This window comes from Loxodonta africana, chromosome 21, assembly GCF_030014295.1.
Source record: "Loxodonta africana isolate mLoxAfr1 chromosome 21, mLoxAfr1.hap2, whole genome shotgun sequence".
Lineage (NCBI taxonomy): Eukaryota > Metazoa > Chordata > Mammalia > Proboscidea > Elephantidae > Loxodonta > Loxodonta africana.
Genome location: NC_087362.1, coordinates 45,335,494 through 45,352,038, shown reverse-complemented (window position 1 = coordinate 45,352,038; position 16,545 = coordinate 45,335,494). Strand labels below are relative to the sequence as shown.

Below are 16,545 nucleotides of genomic sequence, written 5' to 3'. Positions count from 1 at the left end.
CTCTGTTGCTCTTACTACTCCAGCTTTCAATCACGTGTGGATAATTTGGCAGTTCTGCCTAGCAGCAAATTCGTATTAGAGAGTTAATACCAAACTTAAGCATAGATTTGGAGCTTGATAAAAATTGAAGAGTGAGGGACAAGGGTAAAGAAGAAACCTTTGCGTTTAATTTTAATGAGGCCCAGCTAAGTCCCCACTGAGTTTAGGAGAGAGCTACATTTTCAATTCAAGTCATTGGGGATTGATCGGGCACTTCATTCCAAACGTAGTTAAAGGACTTTGGATCATTCAGATTTTTTTTTTTCAGTGTGCTTTAAGGGAAAGTTAACAAATCAAGTCAGTCTCTTATACAAAAACTTATACACACCTTGCTGTGTAACCCTAGCTGCTCTCCCCGTAATGAGACAGCACATTCCTCCGTTCCACCCTGTATTCCCCGTGTCCATTCAACCAGCTCTTGTTCCCCTCTGCCTTCTCATTTTGCCTCCAGACAGGAGCTGCCCACATAGTCTTACGTGTCTACTTGTGCCAAGAAGCTCACTCCTCACCAGTATCAATCCCTGTCTGAAGAGTTGGCTTTGGGAATGGTTCCAGTCCTTGGGCTAACAGAGGGTCTAGAGGCTATGACCTCTGGGCTCCCTCCAGTCTCAGACTATTAAGTCTGGTCTTTTTAGGAGAATTTGAGATCTACATCCCATTATTCCCCCGCTCCATCAGGGATTCTCTGTTGTGTTCCCTGTCAGGGCAGTCATCGGTGGTAGCTGGGCACCATCTAGTTCTTTTGGTCTTGGGCTGATGTTGTCTCTGGTTTATGTGGTCAGGTATTTTTTTGTTATTTATTTTGGTATTACAGAACATCCTTGTCCAGCAGTTTTTATGCTTAACAGTGAATGTTTGCCTCACTTGTTTGTTGGCCTAGAAAAACTCTAAGACATTAAAGATCATGGAATTAAATCTTTAAAAATTGTATCTAATGTTTTAAGAGCTTTCATTGTGTAAATATCCTTAATCATTGAAAAGTGAATGAAAACGCAAGTAAATATTCTTGGAAACTAGGAGCCTAAATGGTAAAGTCATAGTTAACACTCAAGCTTCATCTTTTAAAAAATACAATTTTATTATAGTGAAATATATGTAATGAAAAATTGCCATTTTATTCATCAAGTGTACAATTCAGTGACATTATACTTATCATGTTGTACAACCATTGTCACTATTTCCAAAAGTTTTCAGCACCTCATACAGAAATTGAGTACCCCATAAGAAATAATTCCCCATTGTCCTCTTCCACCAGCTCCTGGTAACTCTAATTAACTTTTGTCTCTTATGCATATGTCTGTTTTAGATCTTTCATATAAGTGGACTCATATAATATTTGTTCTTTTATATCCAACTTATTTCACTTAACATAATCTTTTCATGGTTCATCCGTGTTGTAATATGTATCAGAACGTCATTTCTCTTTATGGCTGAATAATATTCCATTGTATAGATATGCCACATTTTATTTACCCATTCATCTGTTGATGGACACTTGGTTGTTTCCACCTGTTGGCTGTTATGGATAATGCTGCAGTGATTCCGTCCCTACCTTCAGTTCTTTTGGACGTATACCTAGGAGTGGAGTTGCGGGGTCATACGGTAATTCTGTGTTTGGCGTTTTGAGGAATCGCCAGTTTTCCTCAAGCCTCATTTTAACAGTAATTTTTACCTTAAAATTTTCAAATTGGTGAAAAGTAGCAAACCTGGCTAATTTATACCTTAACCCTTTCCTTTATTCATTCTGTGGGAGGACTAAATAATTTATTTATTCATTTAAAAAACTACTAATGAACGAACATATTACATGCTAGCATAAATGATGTTTTTTTATGAAAAAATAAACTATTTTTCAAAACAAAAGAAATTTAGGGAGAATTCACTTAAAAACTACTAATGAACCTATTACATGCTAGCATAAATGACATTTTTTTATGGAAAAAAAAAAAAACTTTTTTCCAGAACACAAAAATTCAGTGAGAAGAGCGGCATTATTTTACATTTTTGTAAATCTCTTTCATGTCTAGCCTAATGGAAGACAAATACCTGCTTGTGCATTCAGTTTCTTGTGTAATGTTGTTTTGATGGAAGTATATGGGGAAAATCCAGCCTAACACAGATAATGTAGATGGAAGAGTATTTTAATAAGCTTTTGTCAATAATAGTAGTTATTTTTTGATACTATACCAAAACTAGGGAAATGGTAGTTCCTTAAAGTTTAGTTACAATGTGGAATTTGAAATCATACCAGTGAACTTTTGGTACCTTGTTATAAACGTTACAACTTATTACTCTGTCTTGTACTTTCAGTTAATATTTTACTTATGTGTGGTTTTGTAGTATTATGCCTAGGTTGTTTGGAAAATGTTAGTTCACTGAATTCAATACAGATTTTCCAAGGATTCGTACATTTCATTATATAAGAACCGTAAAACTAAACTCATTGCTGTCAAGTCAATTCCGACTCACGGCGACTATATAGGACAAAGCAGAACTCCCTCATAGGGTTTCCAGGGAGCAGCTGATGGATTCAAACTGCCAACCTTTTGGTTAGCAGCTGAGCTCTTAACCACTGCACCACCAGGGCTCTTGTTTCATTATAGAATATAAAAAAAAATCATACTGGTTAATATCTCTAGTGATCTCATCAGAATAGTTTGTAAGTATTGCCAAACTGGCAAGCTTTTGCAGTGCCATTTTACCAAAGTTCAAATTATCAGTCGAAAGCTTAGATTTTATCATTGGTAACAAATATCGTCAGTTGTTGTTTTTGAAGTGACAGGCTTACTTGGCTCATTTTACTGAAAATGTCTACAGACACCCAAATCGTAACCGTAGTTGTCTATCAGTTATTTTTTCAAGCAAAAATAATGTTCCATGATAACAGCAGCTAGTTTATAGTTCAGCTTGCAGATTAAACAATTGCACAAGTGCTTTTCCCTGAGACAGCAGTATGCAGCAGCAATATGTTAGTGCGCTTCCCCTTTTGTTACACAGAATATTAGAAAGATGTAGTCAAGAGTTGAGTTTTGATAAAACTAATAGTTTTTACTGCTCTGTAAAGGACAGTCTTAAATGAAATTGCTTTTTTTTTTTTTTTAACTCTGGTAGTAGATACAATGAATATAGTACAGTTTGGTGCTACTGCCTTGATTCATGCTAATGCGCCAACAATTTTTCCCATCATTGCTTTTGTATCACTAATGCCAATGCTAGTACAGTTGACAAATGTCCTAGTATTATGAAAATAGTTTGGAACTCATGGACCTTCTGAAACAGCCTTGGGATCCCCTAGAGATCTGTCAACCATACTTTTGAGAATCCCTAGACCAAAGGTAACTAAAATGTTCAGAGCTGGTAGAAGTAGCATAATTTGTATAATAATTCCACTTCTGAATAGCAAGACTTGATTATAATAGATAGATGAGCTTACCAGTTCACGCTTTTAATACATACTTCTCTGAAAATAGACTTCATGGATGATTTGGAAAGAGGATTATGTGCAATGATCAGTGCCTGTTAGAAATAGGATTTTGTGTCTCTATACCATAATATACTGGAATTCATTGTAAATATCCAGTGTAGTTTGTTAAAGGTGTTAGTTCACTTTTATAGTAAGGAATAGTCACTAATGTTTTACTTTTTTGAATAAATAAATGTAAAAATTATTTAGTGTAACATCAGAGTTAATAGTATAACATAAGACCAAGGTTTCAGGATGTAACTAAGTTTTTGTTGTCATGTCTAGGCATCTGAGATGCTCTGGCTAGTGTCAGATATTACGTTTTCTGATTTTTTTTTTTTAAAGGGTTTTGGTTAATGTGTATCTAATTTTTTTGTAGTAAGTAATAAAACACATTAGAAATCTTCTAAGGATGTAGTTTTGCTTTATATTTCTGTTACTGCTAGTTTTTATTGTCAGTGGTTTGCTGAGTTTTCTAAAGTGTGCGGTCTTTAACACCCAGCAGATCACATGTTGTCCAGTTTCTATTGCTTTAGTATTTCGAAACATTGGGTTTTATGTCTGTAGGAGGGACTGTCGGTTTACTGTATTGGTAATTTATAATAAAGTTGGAATAAACATTTTTGGCAAGAATAATCCTATTATTTTCATTATTGGAGAAATCTTGAGCTATTCTGAGCTAAATCATTAGATTGTGAAGCTTCTTCATGGGGCACAGCAGGCGGAGCATGTTCATCTCTACCTTCTTCCTTTTTTTTGCAGCGATCTTAATCATAGCACGCAATTTGTACAGGGGCTAGCACTTTGTACCCTTGGCTGCATGGGCTCCTCAGAGATGTGCAGAGACCTTGCAGGAGAGGTAGAGAAACTCTTGAAAACCTCCAACTCTTACTTAAGAAAAAAGGTAACTTTTAATGAAATCAAATGTCTGTGTTTGGATTAGGGAATGTTATGGAGATGAGAAGGCAAATCGTTTATATTTGAAAGCTCTGATGATATTATAAAGTGTCTTTTTTGGTACAGTAAATGTATTTTGAATGATTTTATAGAAATCAAGTATTTATAACTCAAAGTCTTTTATGGTGACTAATTTTGGAGATGATTTTTTCTTTATTGCTAATTGCTTTACAATTGATGGTAATTGTGAACACTTCATTTCTTAATTTCTCTTCTTTCAAGGAAATGATTTATAAAAAACAAATGTTACTTGATGTCCTTGATGGCATACCTAATTACTTTCTAAATATCTGATACTAAATAGTATTTAGGCAAAGTAATAATAAGATTTTTAAGGATTTACTTGTATCCTGATAATTAGTGCCCTGGTCTTTGTTTCAGTGCCTTTGTATCTCTAGAAGGGCAGTTCATTTGGTACCTAGATAGTCACTAGGGAATGATACAGAGCCTACTTTCTGAAATCGTTATGTCTAAATGGAATAGTAAAGGAAAAGGATTATCTTATTCTGTTATCTGCTTTTATTTGTTGATCTATTTTATCAAATTATTTTATTGTGCTTGAAACCCTACTTTTGTATAAAATTTAAAAGTCTAAGAAATGAACATATGATAGCATCTGGTTGGCATTTACTATGCCTTTATATTAATGATGTGAGATAAAGGCATTAAAAGGGCTAAGCCATTTCCCAGGATCATACAGTGTTAATGATACCTGCAAACAAAATTAAATTCTTCCTTTAACTGTTAATTAGTTCTTTCTCCTAAAGATGGTGTGGGTTGCCCTTGTTCAGAAGCACATTATTCAATTAAATAAGATATTCCCATAGATTAGGAAAAATATCTATCTCTAAGTACAAGATGGTAGGAATCAGAAATCTTTTCTCGTTGATGTAACTTTTGTAGTATTTGATGCCAACCAATAGTCATAATGGTTACTTTTGGGGAGTAGAGGGTAACCAAAATCTTTGAATGTAGCCCTCTTTCCAATGAACAAGTTTTTAGACCATCTTTTCTTGAGTAGAGACTAGTTAAGTATCTTTCAAACGATTTTCTCGATGTCGTCAGAGTAGTGAGTGAATTGGGGGTGGTCTAGGTACTATTAAACATAACAGCAGATTTGTAGCTACTTCAGTATAAATATTTCAATTGTATGATGTTTTATGTCTTTTGGTCATCTTGCTTAGTAGAATGATTATCACATATTGATCATCTTACCTAGTTTTTACTTTCCCAAAACTCCATATAAGTTAGGTTTAACTTGCTTGATAAATTCATATTAACCGTGATCTAGTATAGAAAAGTTTTGTGCGTTTGCTTAGCAATATATGAAGAAAGGGACAGGTAAGCTAGATGTTAACATAAATGTGATAGTATAAACTGGAAAGCCCTGACAAGTTAGTAAACCTCTTTCTTTTTAATTTTTCTAGTAGATGAAGTAGTTGACGAGCTTTCTTTTTTTAAGATTTGTTTCCCTGGCTTAATTAAAATAAATCTTTTGTTTTATTTATTTATTTTTTAATAGGCAGCACTGTGTGCTGTTCATGTCATCAGGAAGGTTCCTGAACTTATGGAGATGTTTTTACCAGCAACAAAAAATTTATTGAATGAGAAGAACCATGGTAATGTGATTTGAAGGCACTCATGAAGTACTGAGGGAGAAAGGGGGTAAAGAGAAGAGGCTTCAGGCACTGTTGGCCTTTTGTCTTCACACAGTAGAATTGCCTTTCTAATGTGCTTAGACGGTTTTCCTTCAGGTCTGGTCACCCAAATCTCTCTTCTCTGATGTCCTAGTTTTATAATTAGAGATTGGTATCTTCATATTAAACCTTGTCTCTCATCTCTGGTCTTTTCCTATATTTAAAAGGACTATATTAAGTTACTAATTTTTTTTTAATATTCAGTGTAATGTACAAATGATCCCAGCTTTGATTTTCATGTGTGTAGAACCCTTTGATTTCCTGGCTATTTTATAACAAAAATAAAAATAAAATATTTCTTCGTTGTCTTCGTAATAGGAGTATAAGATTTGTGAAAATTATTTTAGGCTACTTGTAACAAGAATTTGTAGTGAGTACTCAGATCTATTTATATAAAACTTAAGAGAAATTAAATGGAATATGACTGTTCATTCCCCAACATTTTTTTCTTATTTTGAAGTAATGAAACAAGTTCTGAGTAAAGAAAATTCATGTATCCTAAATGTTAAGAGAAAAAAATGGTAAGGTATATTTAATTGTGATTGATTCAGTGCTCTGCATGGAAGGCTCAAAATATACTTATTGAACAAATGCATTGTTTAGGGCACTTATTTTTTACTTAATGAAAAATCTTGTGAGGATTTTCTCACTGACTCTGTAATAAACAAATTTACTTTGTCATTCACAATTACTTTGGATTTTTGATACCCTTTTTCCTGGAAATTTAAAAATCTTATTAAGATTTTTGCCACTTGAATTACCTTTCAGAACTCAAGTAATAGCTTATTAAGTGTGGAGCAGATGGTACCTAGCTCATATTGACCATGAGCATGTCTTTATGGATATTCTCAGACGGAGAGGCTCATGTATTCGTTGTCACTTTTTAGTAGTTATTTTGGTTACATACTTGTTAAAAAATATCCTGATTTTACTGACTTGACCAGTATTAAATCAATAGGCTTTTATTTAAAGTACCTTTTTTGTATTCACTTCAATGCTTACATCCTTTGAGGAATTAAAAAGCGAAAGTAGCAACATCCTTTTGGGATTGACCTTCAGGAACTCAAAGTCCTGTTTTATCAGTTGAATAATATAACCTTGTTTTTAGTTTTCATTTTATCTTTTATTTAAGGTGTCCTTCACACATCCGTAGTCCTCCTCACAGAAATGTGTGAGCGAAGCCCAGACATGCTTGCACATTTTAGAAAGGTAGGTGTTATTCTGTATGCCTAAATCTTTCTTGATTGAAAAATGATTTTCCTGAAAAAGGACATTTTCTTACTTATGAATTTTCTTTTGAAAGCAAGCTATGGAGCTGAATAGAAGATTTTACTGGCCGTGCTTTGTGGTGGGGTGGGAAGCCAGATATAGGCATATAAGAACTGGCAGTAGAATAGTGTTTTCCCTTTAATAATAGAAGTCACTCATTGGTGGCAGACACACCAATCCCTCACGTGCTTTGTCTGCTGTTTTCACATTGAAGTCAGAAAATATAACCTGGGGTCAAATTACAAATAAGAATTGTGTGTGGCTTTTTTTAAAGGCAGGTAATTTTTTTTTTTTCAGATGAAAACCGTAAATTGAAAATTGACCTTTATTACTTTTGCCTAACCCAGCATCCCCTCTGTTCGTTTTGGGCCATTGACTCCTGTGATGGAAGTCCGTAGCTTTCTTATCCATCCCCTCTTCTTACTAGCATTCTACAGTGGACATTTCTGTTTTTTCCCCTTATTTTTAGAAGGCAGTGGCGAGGAAGACTTAGAGACTTCTTTGAGTAGTTATGTACATTTAACTCCTTTTATAAGATACTGATCACTCCATAAATGGGGCTTACTTTGTACTTTAGATCTAATGAGGCTTTAATAGCAGTTCCTTTTTTTTTTTTTTTTGCCTTTTTTTCCCCTTAGATGTTTATGTCTTGATTAAATTATTGTAAAATAGTATGAGACCCGTATCTGTCCCTAATGCTTGCTTTGTATGTTTTGTTCCTGTTGTCTGTTTGGAATCCTGCTGTATGTTAGAATGAAAAGGTAAGAATTAACCCTCTTTTAGATGGTGCATGCTAGCATTAGGTCCTCAGTGGCTTTTGTGTATTCATCTACAATGTGGCTTTTAAAAATATACTAATGCTGAAGTTTTGATTAATACTATTGAGTTATTTGTTCTAGTATTTTTGGCTAACTCCCTAATCCAGTTTTGTCTTGTCACTTAAACTCGTGACTCCAAAGTCAGCCTTGGATTTCAGTTGCAGCCTTTCCTAAATTGTAAGCCTCCTTCTCTGCCTGTCTTTTATCTTCACTTGAGAAACTTTGAGCAGTTTCCCAGTGGCTTTGGTGATGGCAGTTCCAGATCAGTCTGGAGCCTTGACACAAAACACTGCTTCTTTTTGAAGGAGACTTTTTAGAGCCACATGTGGGTAACCTCATACTTAAATAAGCTTTGTATGTACTTCTGAGCTTTCAGTTTAAACTTAGAGCTTTTGTTTCTTCCATACCTGCACTTTATCTTGCCTAGAAGTTTGGGAATATTAAAAGGATTTGAGGTAGAGTAGGTGGGCACCAACTGATTTTCATGGCTGCAGCCTTTCCCTTTGTCATCTTATTTTGTTTGTCCTGTCATCAGTTTTGGTAACTTGCATTTTTGTCTGAAAAATAAAGCTGGGTTCCAAGAATTTGTATGCTGAACACTTAGACATTTATGCTTTCTGTCCCAGGGTGATCTGATGTGATGTGCTGGTCTTTTGGTAGTGAATAAAAGTTTCTGCATTTTAGTAGCCCAAGGAAAAAGGACTTCTCCAAGAAATAAACCAGATTTAAAGAAATAATTAGGGATATGTATAGTAAAGAAAAGCAGGCCATTGGGAAGTTTGCAAGGTGAGCTGCTTTTTGTGCAGAGCTTGGTAACCGGATGGTCTCAGTTTTATTACAGCATTTTAAAGCAGTTTAAAAAATTATATTATTCTCAACATCAATATAAATCTGCCCACACAGTTGACAGATTTAATGAGAATTCTGTTTAGAATTTACAGTTTTCCATGGCTTAGATTTGTTTTAATCTTGGAGTTGTCCAGATTAGATTTTTGTTTTGATAATTTTTGAATCATTTAATTCTGAAGTGTTATGGCCAAATTTGTGAAATTTACACAGATTATGTTCTCTTGTATTTAGAAGTGGCCTGAATGTTGTGAATGTTTTGAGTGCATGCCTTGGGTATAGCCTGGCTTTTTTTTTGTTTGTTTGTTTGAATTTTGGTCCCCTTTTTTTTTTTTAGATTTGGGGTGTGGGGAGGGGACAGAGTCTGAATACAATTAGAAAAAATAACTAAGTTGCACCAGTGTTGGGGCTTTTAGATTGCCTCCTAAAGAGGTGGAATTCAGTTCACTTTGGATACTTCTTTACTTAATTTCAGGCCACTAGAATTGTTTATATAACTAAATTGAGTTTTCAGTTGGAGACTGGAAAAGTTCTTATTGTGGGAAACATTTTGGAGTAGGGTTTTAACATCAAGTGATTGATCAACAGAAATTAAATGAATGCTAATATTTAAAGCATTTATGTATTTAGCTTGGCAATAAAATTGCCTGCTATGTACTATGACTCCAGTGGACAAAATGGAGGAATGACAAGAAGGGAATTCTGACCATACAGAACATGTAGTCTCATTGGTAAGATAAGAAAACAGGCAACAAATCAGTGAAATTAAATTTTACTGAAAATTATGTCATAGGATTAAGCATAGGGAAAGGAAATTATTCATGTCCCTGGTATCTTCTTAAAGTAAAAGGTGAAAAAATTTTTATGTATCTTTTCCACTTGGAAAAGTGGAGATATCATAAGCTTTTGTATTCCCTGTTGTTTGTTGAAAAAGGACATAATTGGTCCTATCTTAAGAGGGGAAAGATTTTTTTCTCTATTTGAGGTAGTATGCTATAGTTTTAAAGTAAGATTACCAGTTGTATTTTATTTGTGATAACATTTTATATCTAAATGTTTGGATGTATAAAACTGAATGTGTTTATGCCACTTAAGTATGTCAAATTTCTGCAGAAGTAGAAACGCATAGATACTTGTTTTATTTGGTCTCCATAGACTTTCTGACCCGCTGTTAATTTGTAATATCATTGCATCTATAACTCTGACATAAAAGTCAAGTTTGTTTTTATCCAGATAAAATACATTGTTTCTTGAGCTCTTTGGCGTAAGTGCTCCTAAGTTACAGTTATCAAAATCAACAATATACTAGTATATTTTATCAGTAGAATTTGCTTGGACTCAGACTCTTGTACCCTTTTTCTAAACCAAAGGACCTGCTTATTCACGAGGCATTCTTTGATATTTACTGGTTTTTGATGCATCTTTGTTTTCTGCAGCTTGTGCCCCAACTAGTCCGAATTCTAAAGAACCTCATCATGTCCGGATATTCACCAGAACATGATGTTTCTGGTATCAGCGACCCCTTTTTGCAGGTGAGGTTGAAAGGAAAGATTTGGATAAATATAATATGAATTTAATATCTTTTCAATAGACCGTTTTCTTCCTTAAGTTTGTGTTGGGTAGAAATTGGTAATTAACTGACTAATTATGTAATAACAAATAGTGACACGATTCTATTTAGATTAATAGAATAAATTTATAGTTGTAATCCAAACCCAATAGTCAGTAATAGTATTATATACTACACAGACAGACTTATCAATATAATGTAGCTCTGTTTTATTCTTTAGCTGTGGAGTGGCAAAATGGGGGCTATCTGACTTCATTAAGACCTGTTGTTGTGTGCTGTCTATTTGATTTCAACTCACAGTGGCTTGTTCTGACTCATAGGAGCCCTAATAGCACAATGATTAAAGCACTCTGCTGCTAACCAAAAGGTCGGCATCTTGAACCCAGCAGCTACTCCGCAGGGGAAAAGACGTGGTGATCTGTTCCCATAAAGATTTCAGCCTAGGAAATGTTATGGGGTAGTTCTGTCTTATCCTATAGGTTCTCGATGAGTCGAAAATGAGTGATAAAGACATAGAAACATTTATAGTCTCTCTAGAGATAATGTTTAAAATTCTTCTGTTAGACTTTTGGCCATCTTTAATGAAATCTAAGGCTTTGTTGAAATTATTTGCGTTTCATACCAAGCAAGGTTCCTTTGTGCCAGTCAAAATTTGTTGATGCTTCTCATATTTTGCACATTAGGTACGAATTTTGCGGTTATTAAGAATTTTAGGACGAAATGATGACGACTCAAGTGAAGCTATGAATGATATATTAGCACAGGTGAGTGGACCAAACTTGCATCATGTTAAATATTCATTTTAATATAGAAGGGAGTAGAATGGTTGTGATTATATTGGACAGATTGTTTTCTCATTGGTGGCTGCGGTCACAAACTGTCTCTTGTTAACCCTGGATTTTTTTGAAGCCTTGTTCTATCACTAATATACTGCACTCTGTCTTTTCAGGTTGCCACTAATACAGAGACTAGTAAAAATGTAGGAAATGCTATTCTTTATGAAACAGTTTTGACTATCATGGATATTAAGTCAGAGAGTGGACTGCGAGTAAGTCTTTTTAAGTCTTTTTCCCCGTAAACATTTCATTTAGAATGATTGACTTGAACTTTAGCCCTTTGGAATTAGATTCCATTTCAAAATTGACTTTAGGATGTACGGCGCTAAGTTTTTTATTATCTGAAGTATCATTTCCTCCCTTTGAATGTTTAAAAATGATGTTTATACGTTTGGAAGATCCTAGATGTAGTTAGTATGTAAATATTGTTGAGTGAAGGAAAAACATTTCAGAATAAAAAAAAAAAAAGCCAGAGTTTGAATTGTATTCATTGCTTCAAACAAGACATCATATTTGAGTTAGTTTGTTTTTATTTAGGATGTAAACACATAGAGTAAGAAACCCAAACAGTACAAAAAGTACAAAGGGAAAAAAATTTCTGACTTGTAGTTTTCGTGTGTAGATCCTAAATTCTTCTCAATCATTTGGTTAAGAAAATACTATTACCATTTTCTAATGTATTTTTCCAGAGATGTTTTACCCATATTTGAACGTCTCTGTACATGTGTATTTATTCTTCTCTTTCCCACTTTTGGTCAATTTTTTGTTAGAAATAATTTTAGACTTACAGAAAAGTTGCAAAAATAGTTCAGAAAGTTCCCATATACCCTTCACCCCGCTTCCCATAATCTCAGTGTTTTGCAAAACTATAGTGTAATTATCAAAACTAAGCAAATTAATATTGGTACCATACTGTTAATTAAATTACAGACTTTATTCAGATTTCCTCGCTTTTTCTGCTAATATCCTTTCTCTGTTCCAGGAGCCAATCCATGATCGCATTTTATATTTAATTGTCATGTCTCCTTAGTCTCGCCTATTCTGTGACAGTTTCTTAGTCTTTCCTGATCTTTCATAACTCTGATACTTTGAAGAGTACTGGTCAGTTACTTTATAGAATGTCCCCAGTTTTGGTCTGCCTGGTGTTTTCTTACAGTGAGACAAGAGTATACAGAAAGAATGTGTCCTTCTCAGTGTATCATATCGGGGGTTCAGCTGTCTATTTGTCTCACTACTGGTGATGATAACCTTGACTATTTTGGTTAAGGTGATGTTTGCTGTGTCCCTCTACGGTAAAGTTACTTTTTTTTTTTTTCTTTGTAATTAGAAATATTTTGAGAGAGACACTTTGAGACTGTGCAAATATGTTCTCCTCAAACTTATCCCCACTAATTTTAGCATCCATCAGTGAATCTTGCCTACAGTAGTTACTAGGGTGGATTTCTAATGATAATTTTCTGTTTCCTTCATTCCTTCCATATTAAATAATTAGAGTTCTCTTATAATGAAGAGTTATCCTATCTATCCATCCAGCTATCCAGTCATTTATTAATATTAGAATTACTAACCCATACCCTTGTAAGAAACAAATTTACTAAGTATGGTATTTGTATACAGTTCTTGTTTTCTTTAGCCTTATAGTATCCAGTCAAATAATTTAACCAAAATAACATAGGTTAGTTCATTTCCTCTCCTACCTTTTAAACAGAATGTCAACATACCGTATACTTCGTTCTGTGCCTTGGAGATAATATGTGGAGATCAGTGTCATTCTTTTTAACGACTGCATAATATTCCATTGTGTGGATGCCCCATATTATATTTAACAAATTTTCTATTAATGGACATTTAGGATGTTTCCCTTCATTTGTGATTACAGATAGCGCTGTAGTAGATTTTTGTGTACGTGTACATGTATGTCTGTCAGATACATTTCTAAAAGTGAAATAGTTGAAGCAGAGGATATATTTTCATTTTAAATATTTATAGTTATCGCCAGGTTTCCCCCAAAGAGGCTGTACCAACATTATTCTTCCACTAACATCAAAACTTTAAAACATTATTCCAGCAGTTACTGTTGGAATAGAATATGACTTTAAGAGTTTACCTTTAGATTTTGTATTTATTTATTGCTAGCAGTCTATAAAGTACCAGGAACCACGTTTTAAATAGTTTACACCCATATGAGCCCATGAAGTGATCCTTAAGAGTCAGGAAACAATGTAAATACTTAATTTTCCTGGATTTTTAACCTATGCTATTTCTCTTTAGGTCCTAGCCATAAATATCCTGGGTCGTTTCTTATTGAACAATGACAAAAATATTAGGTAAGTCAATTAAACAGTATCTTGGGTATTATAAACTCAAGTGTTTTCGAGAAATGACTTTGTTCAGTTTCACACATCCATTGATTGACACATCTAGAACTTCAACCTAGGATTTCTGTTTTTAGTCTAGTCTTAAAACTACTGTTTTTTAAAGAATTTGAGGATTTGCCTCATGGCTTTTTACTCCTATTTATACCGTAAATCAGGTGTTGGCAAACTTGTTCTGTAAAGGGCCAGATGGTAAATATTTTAGGTTTTATGGGCCACAGGGTCTCTGTGGTGACTACTCCGTTTTGCCCCTATAGCATGAAAGCAGTCATAGATAATATGTGGCTGTGTTCAAGTAAACTTGATGTATAAAAACAGCAGCTGGCTGGATTTTGACCCCTATCCAAAATTAAGAAGGGAAAAAAATACAACATTTTAGGGAGCAAATCTGGAAAATATTTGTGAACTCCAGCTAGTTTTTTTTTTAGGTGGATGATTCAATCAGTACTACCTTTTATTTTGTTGTTTTCCTGTATGTAATATGTCCAGCCTGGTTGCGTAGTAGTTAAGAGTTCGGCTGCTAACCGAAAAGTCGGCAGTTCAAATTCACCAGGTGCTTCTTGGAAACCCTATGGAGCAGTTCTGCTGTGTCCCATAAGGTCGCTATGAGTCAGAATCGACTTGATGGCAATGGGTTTCTTTGGTTTTTGCGCTTGTTTCGTCCTTAATCTGGAGAAAATTTTCTTTCTTACCACATTAGGCATAAAAAAGTGCAAATAATCATTGTGAATTATCTTCAAAATTGAATTTTTAAAAAGGCAGTTTTGGTGCGAGTATCAACTAAAAGACTAAAAATGCAAGTGGTAAAATTGAAATCATTTTCCTATTGCATTTTGGTGCTAAGGCAGCCCAAGAAGGCATGTTATACTGTGTGATTATCATGCTTTACTATTTGGAAGAATTTGAAAGAAGTGAATCACCACTTTTAGAAGTTTAAATGAACTTGACTGAATGTGAGTCTAAGTCCAGGGCTTCTCCTGGTCGTCACTACTTTAGTGTATTGTATCACTTCTACCTTTAAAATATTACCTTTGTACTCAGTATCTTTTTCTATTAAATATTTGAAAATGTGCACTTTACTGTAGTCATTAGGCATTTTCTTTGTTATTATTTAGTCAGAGGAAAACTCTCTTGAATTTTAAGTTTAAATGCTGTTACTTTGCAACATTGTTTCACCCAGATACGTAGCTCTCACGTCTTTGTTGAAAACCGTGCAGACAGATCATAATGCCGTGCAGAGGCACAGAAGCACAATTGTGGACTGTCTAAAAGATTTGGATGTTTCAATAAAACGGTAACAAACTTTGTATCTTTATCAGTCTAGTGTTTTCCTTACATGAAGTGAGGGAAACATTATTGATAGTTCTGTGCCCCTCCCACCTGATGCTTTGTAATAGTTTTGAGAGCCAGAATGGTAACATTTGTGCAGTTAGTCACTATGTTCACAGATGAACTCTGCCTGCAGTCTGAATCCCTTTTTAAAAAAGGGAATTGGCAGGGAGAAGTTTAGGTCAATTAAGGATGTCAGTAAGAAATATTGAAATGTATCCTGGGTTCATTGTTACATATAACACATGCAAATGAGCCAGACTGAAGTTTACTTAAGAGGTACTGTATTTTTGTGTGCTGGAGGATGAAAATAAGGAGTGATCCATCGGCTAAGTGTCTTATCACAATGCTGAAACTCGAATTGCTGACAGCACACATGTTCTCACAGTACTTATGTCCCAGGATACCAGAGTTAGCTGTGTTTCTTAGAACAGGACGTCTAGAACTACAGTTAGTCAGCAGATAGCACTTTGAAAAGGCATATATTTCTTCTCCCCGGAGTATTTTTTTGGCTTCTTCTCTTGGAAGAACTTCACATATTTGTAAAACCTTGGCTAGAGTTGGCCTCAGTGAACTTTTTGGTTGTAAAACGTGAATGATCAAATCCAGAGCAAATTAAATTCAAAATGATCTCTGAAACCATTCATTTAAACATTTGAGTTCCTTTCATTTGCAAAAAACAGGTGCTAAGCACTTGCGCAATATAGAGATAAAGAAGACCCAAACTCAGTGATTGTAACTTTTATGTAGTGCTTTGCAAAGGGTTTTATTAGACTCTCTCAGTTGGTTCAGAGGAAGCCTGTGAGAGAAACTAGGCAATTACTTCTGTCCCCATTTAACAAACAGATTAGTTAAAATGAAGTCCCAAAGGGATCAAATAACTTACCAAAATCTTACCCCTTGTGTATGGGATAGAACTCAGACCTTTGCCTTCTATTGTGTTGTTTCTCTATAGATCCTACAGGGCTTGGCATTGGAAAGATAAAACCTATGTCTCGTTGACAGACAGGCTGTGTAACAAAGTACGAGCTCATACTCAGGCTGTCTTATTTCAAATCCTGGCTCTCCTTTAATAGATGTATGACTTGGTCAGGTTACATAACTTTATAGTGCCTCAGTTGCCTCTTGTGTAAAATTTGGATAGTACACCTCCACTTAAATAGGGTCGTGTGAGATTAATTGAATAAATATAATACAGTACTTAAACACTAAGTGTTAGCTGTTATTCAGGAAGGATTGGCTTTTTGCTGATTATGTATTAGCTAATGAAAGTATTTTCTGCTTACTAAATTGGTTGTTTTGGAAGTCAGGGTATATACCATACCTGAAATTATTGATCCAAATGT

General features: G+C 34.5%; 1 protein-coding gene and 1 non-coding gene across 4 annotated transcripts in view; both read left to right on the top strand.

The window, feature by feature from the left end:
- The window catches only part of AP1G1 (adaptor related protein complex 1 subunit gamma 1), a 72,032-nt gene that overhangs the window by 31,824 nt on the left and 23,663 nt on the right, over positions 1-16,545 (top strand). For all 3 annotated transcript variants that reach the window (XM_064273811.1, XM_064273812.1, XM_064273810.1), the window contains 8 exons: positions 4,265-4,406; positions 5,982-6,078; positions 7,289-7,365; positions 10,526-10,621; positions 11,343-11,423; positions 11,609-11,707; positions 13,767-13,822; positions 15,051-15,164. In XM_064273811.1, coding sequence (XP_064129881.1) covers positions 4,265-4,406; positions 5,982-6,078; positions 7,289-7,365; positions 10,526-10,621; positions 11,343-11,423; positions 11,609-11,707; positions 13,767-13,822; positions 15,051-15,164 — 762 coding nt within the window. The remainder of the gene's footprint in view (positions 1-4,264; positions 4,407-5,981; positions 6,079-7,288; positions 7,366-10,525; positions 10,622-11,342; positions 11,424-11,608; positions 11,708-13,766; positions 13,823-15,050; positions 15,165-16,545) is intronic.
- LOC111752584 (small nucleolar RNA SNORD71) lies at positions 15,491-15,576 on the top strand. The gene has a single exon (XR_002787478.1). It is a non-coding gene; the product is annotated as a small nucleolar RNA SNORD71 (small nucleolar RNA).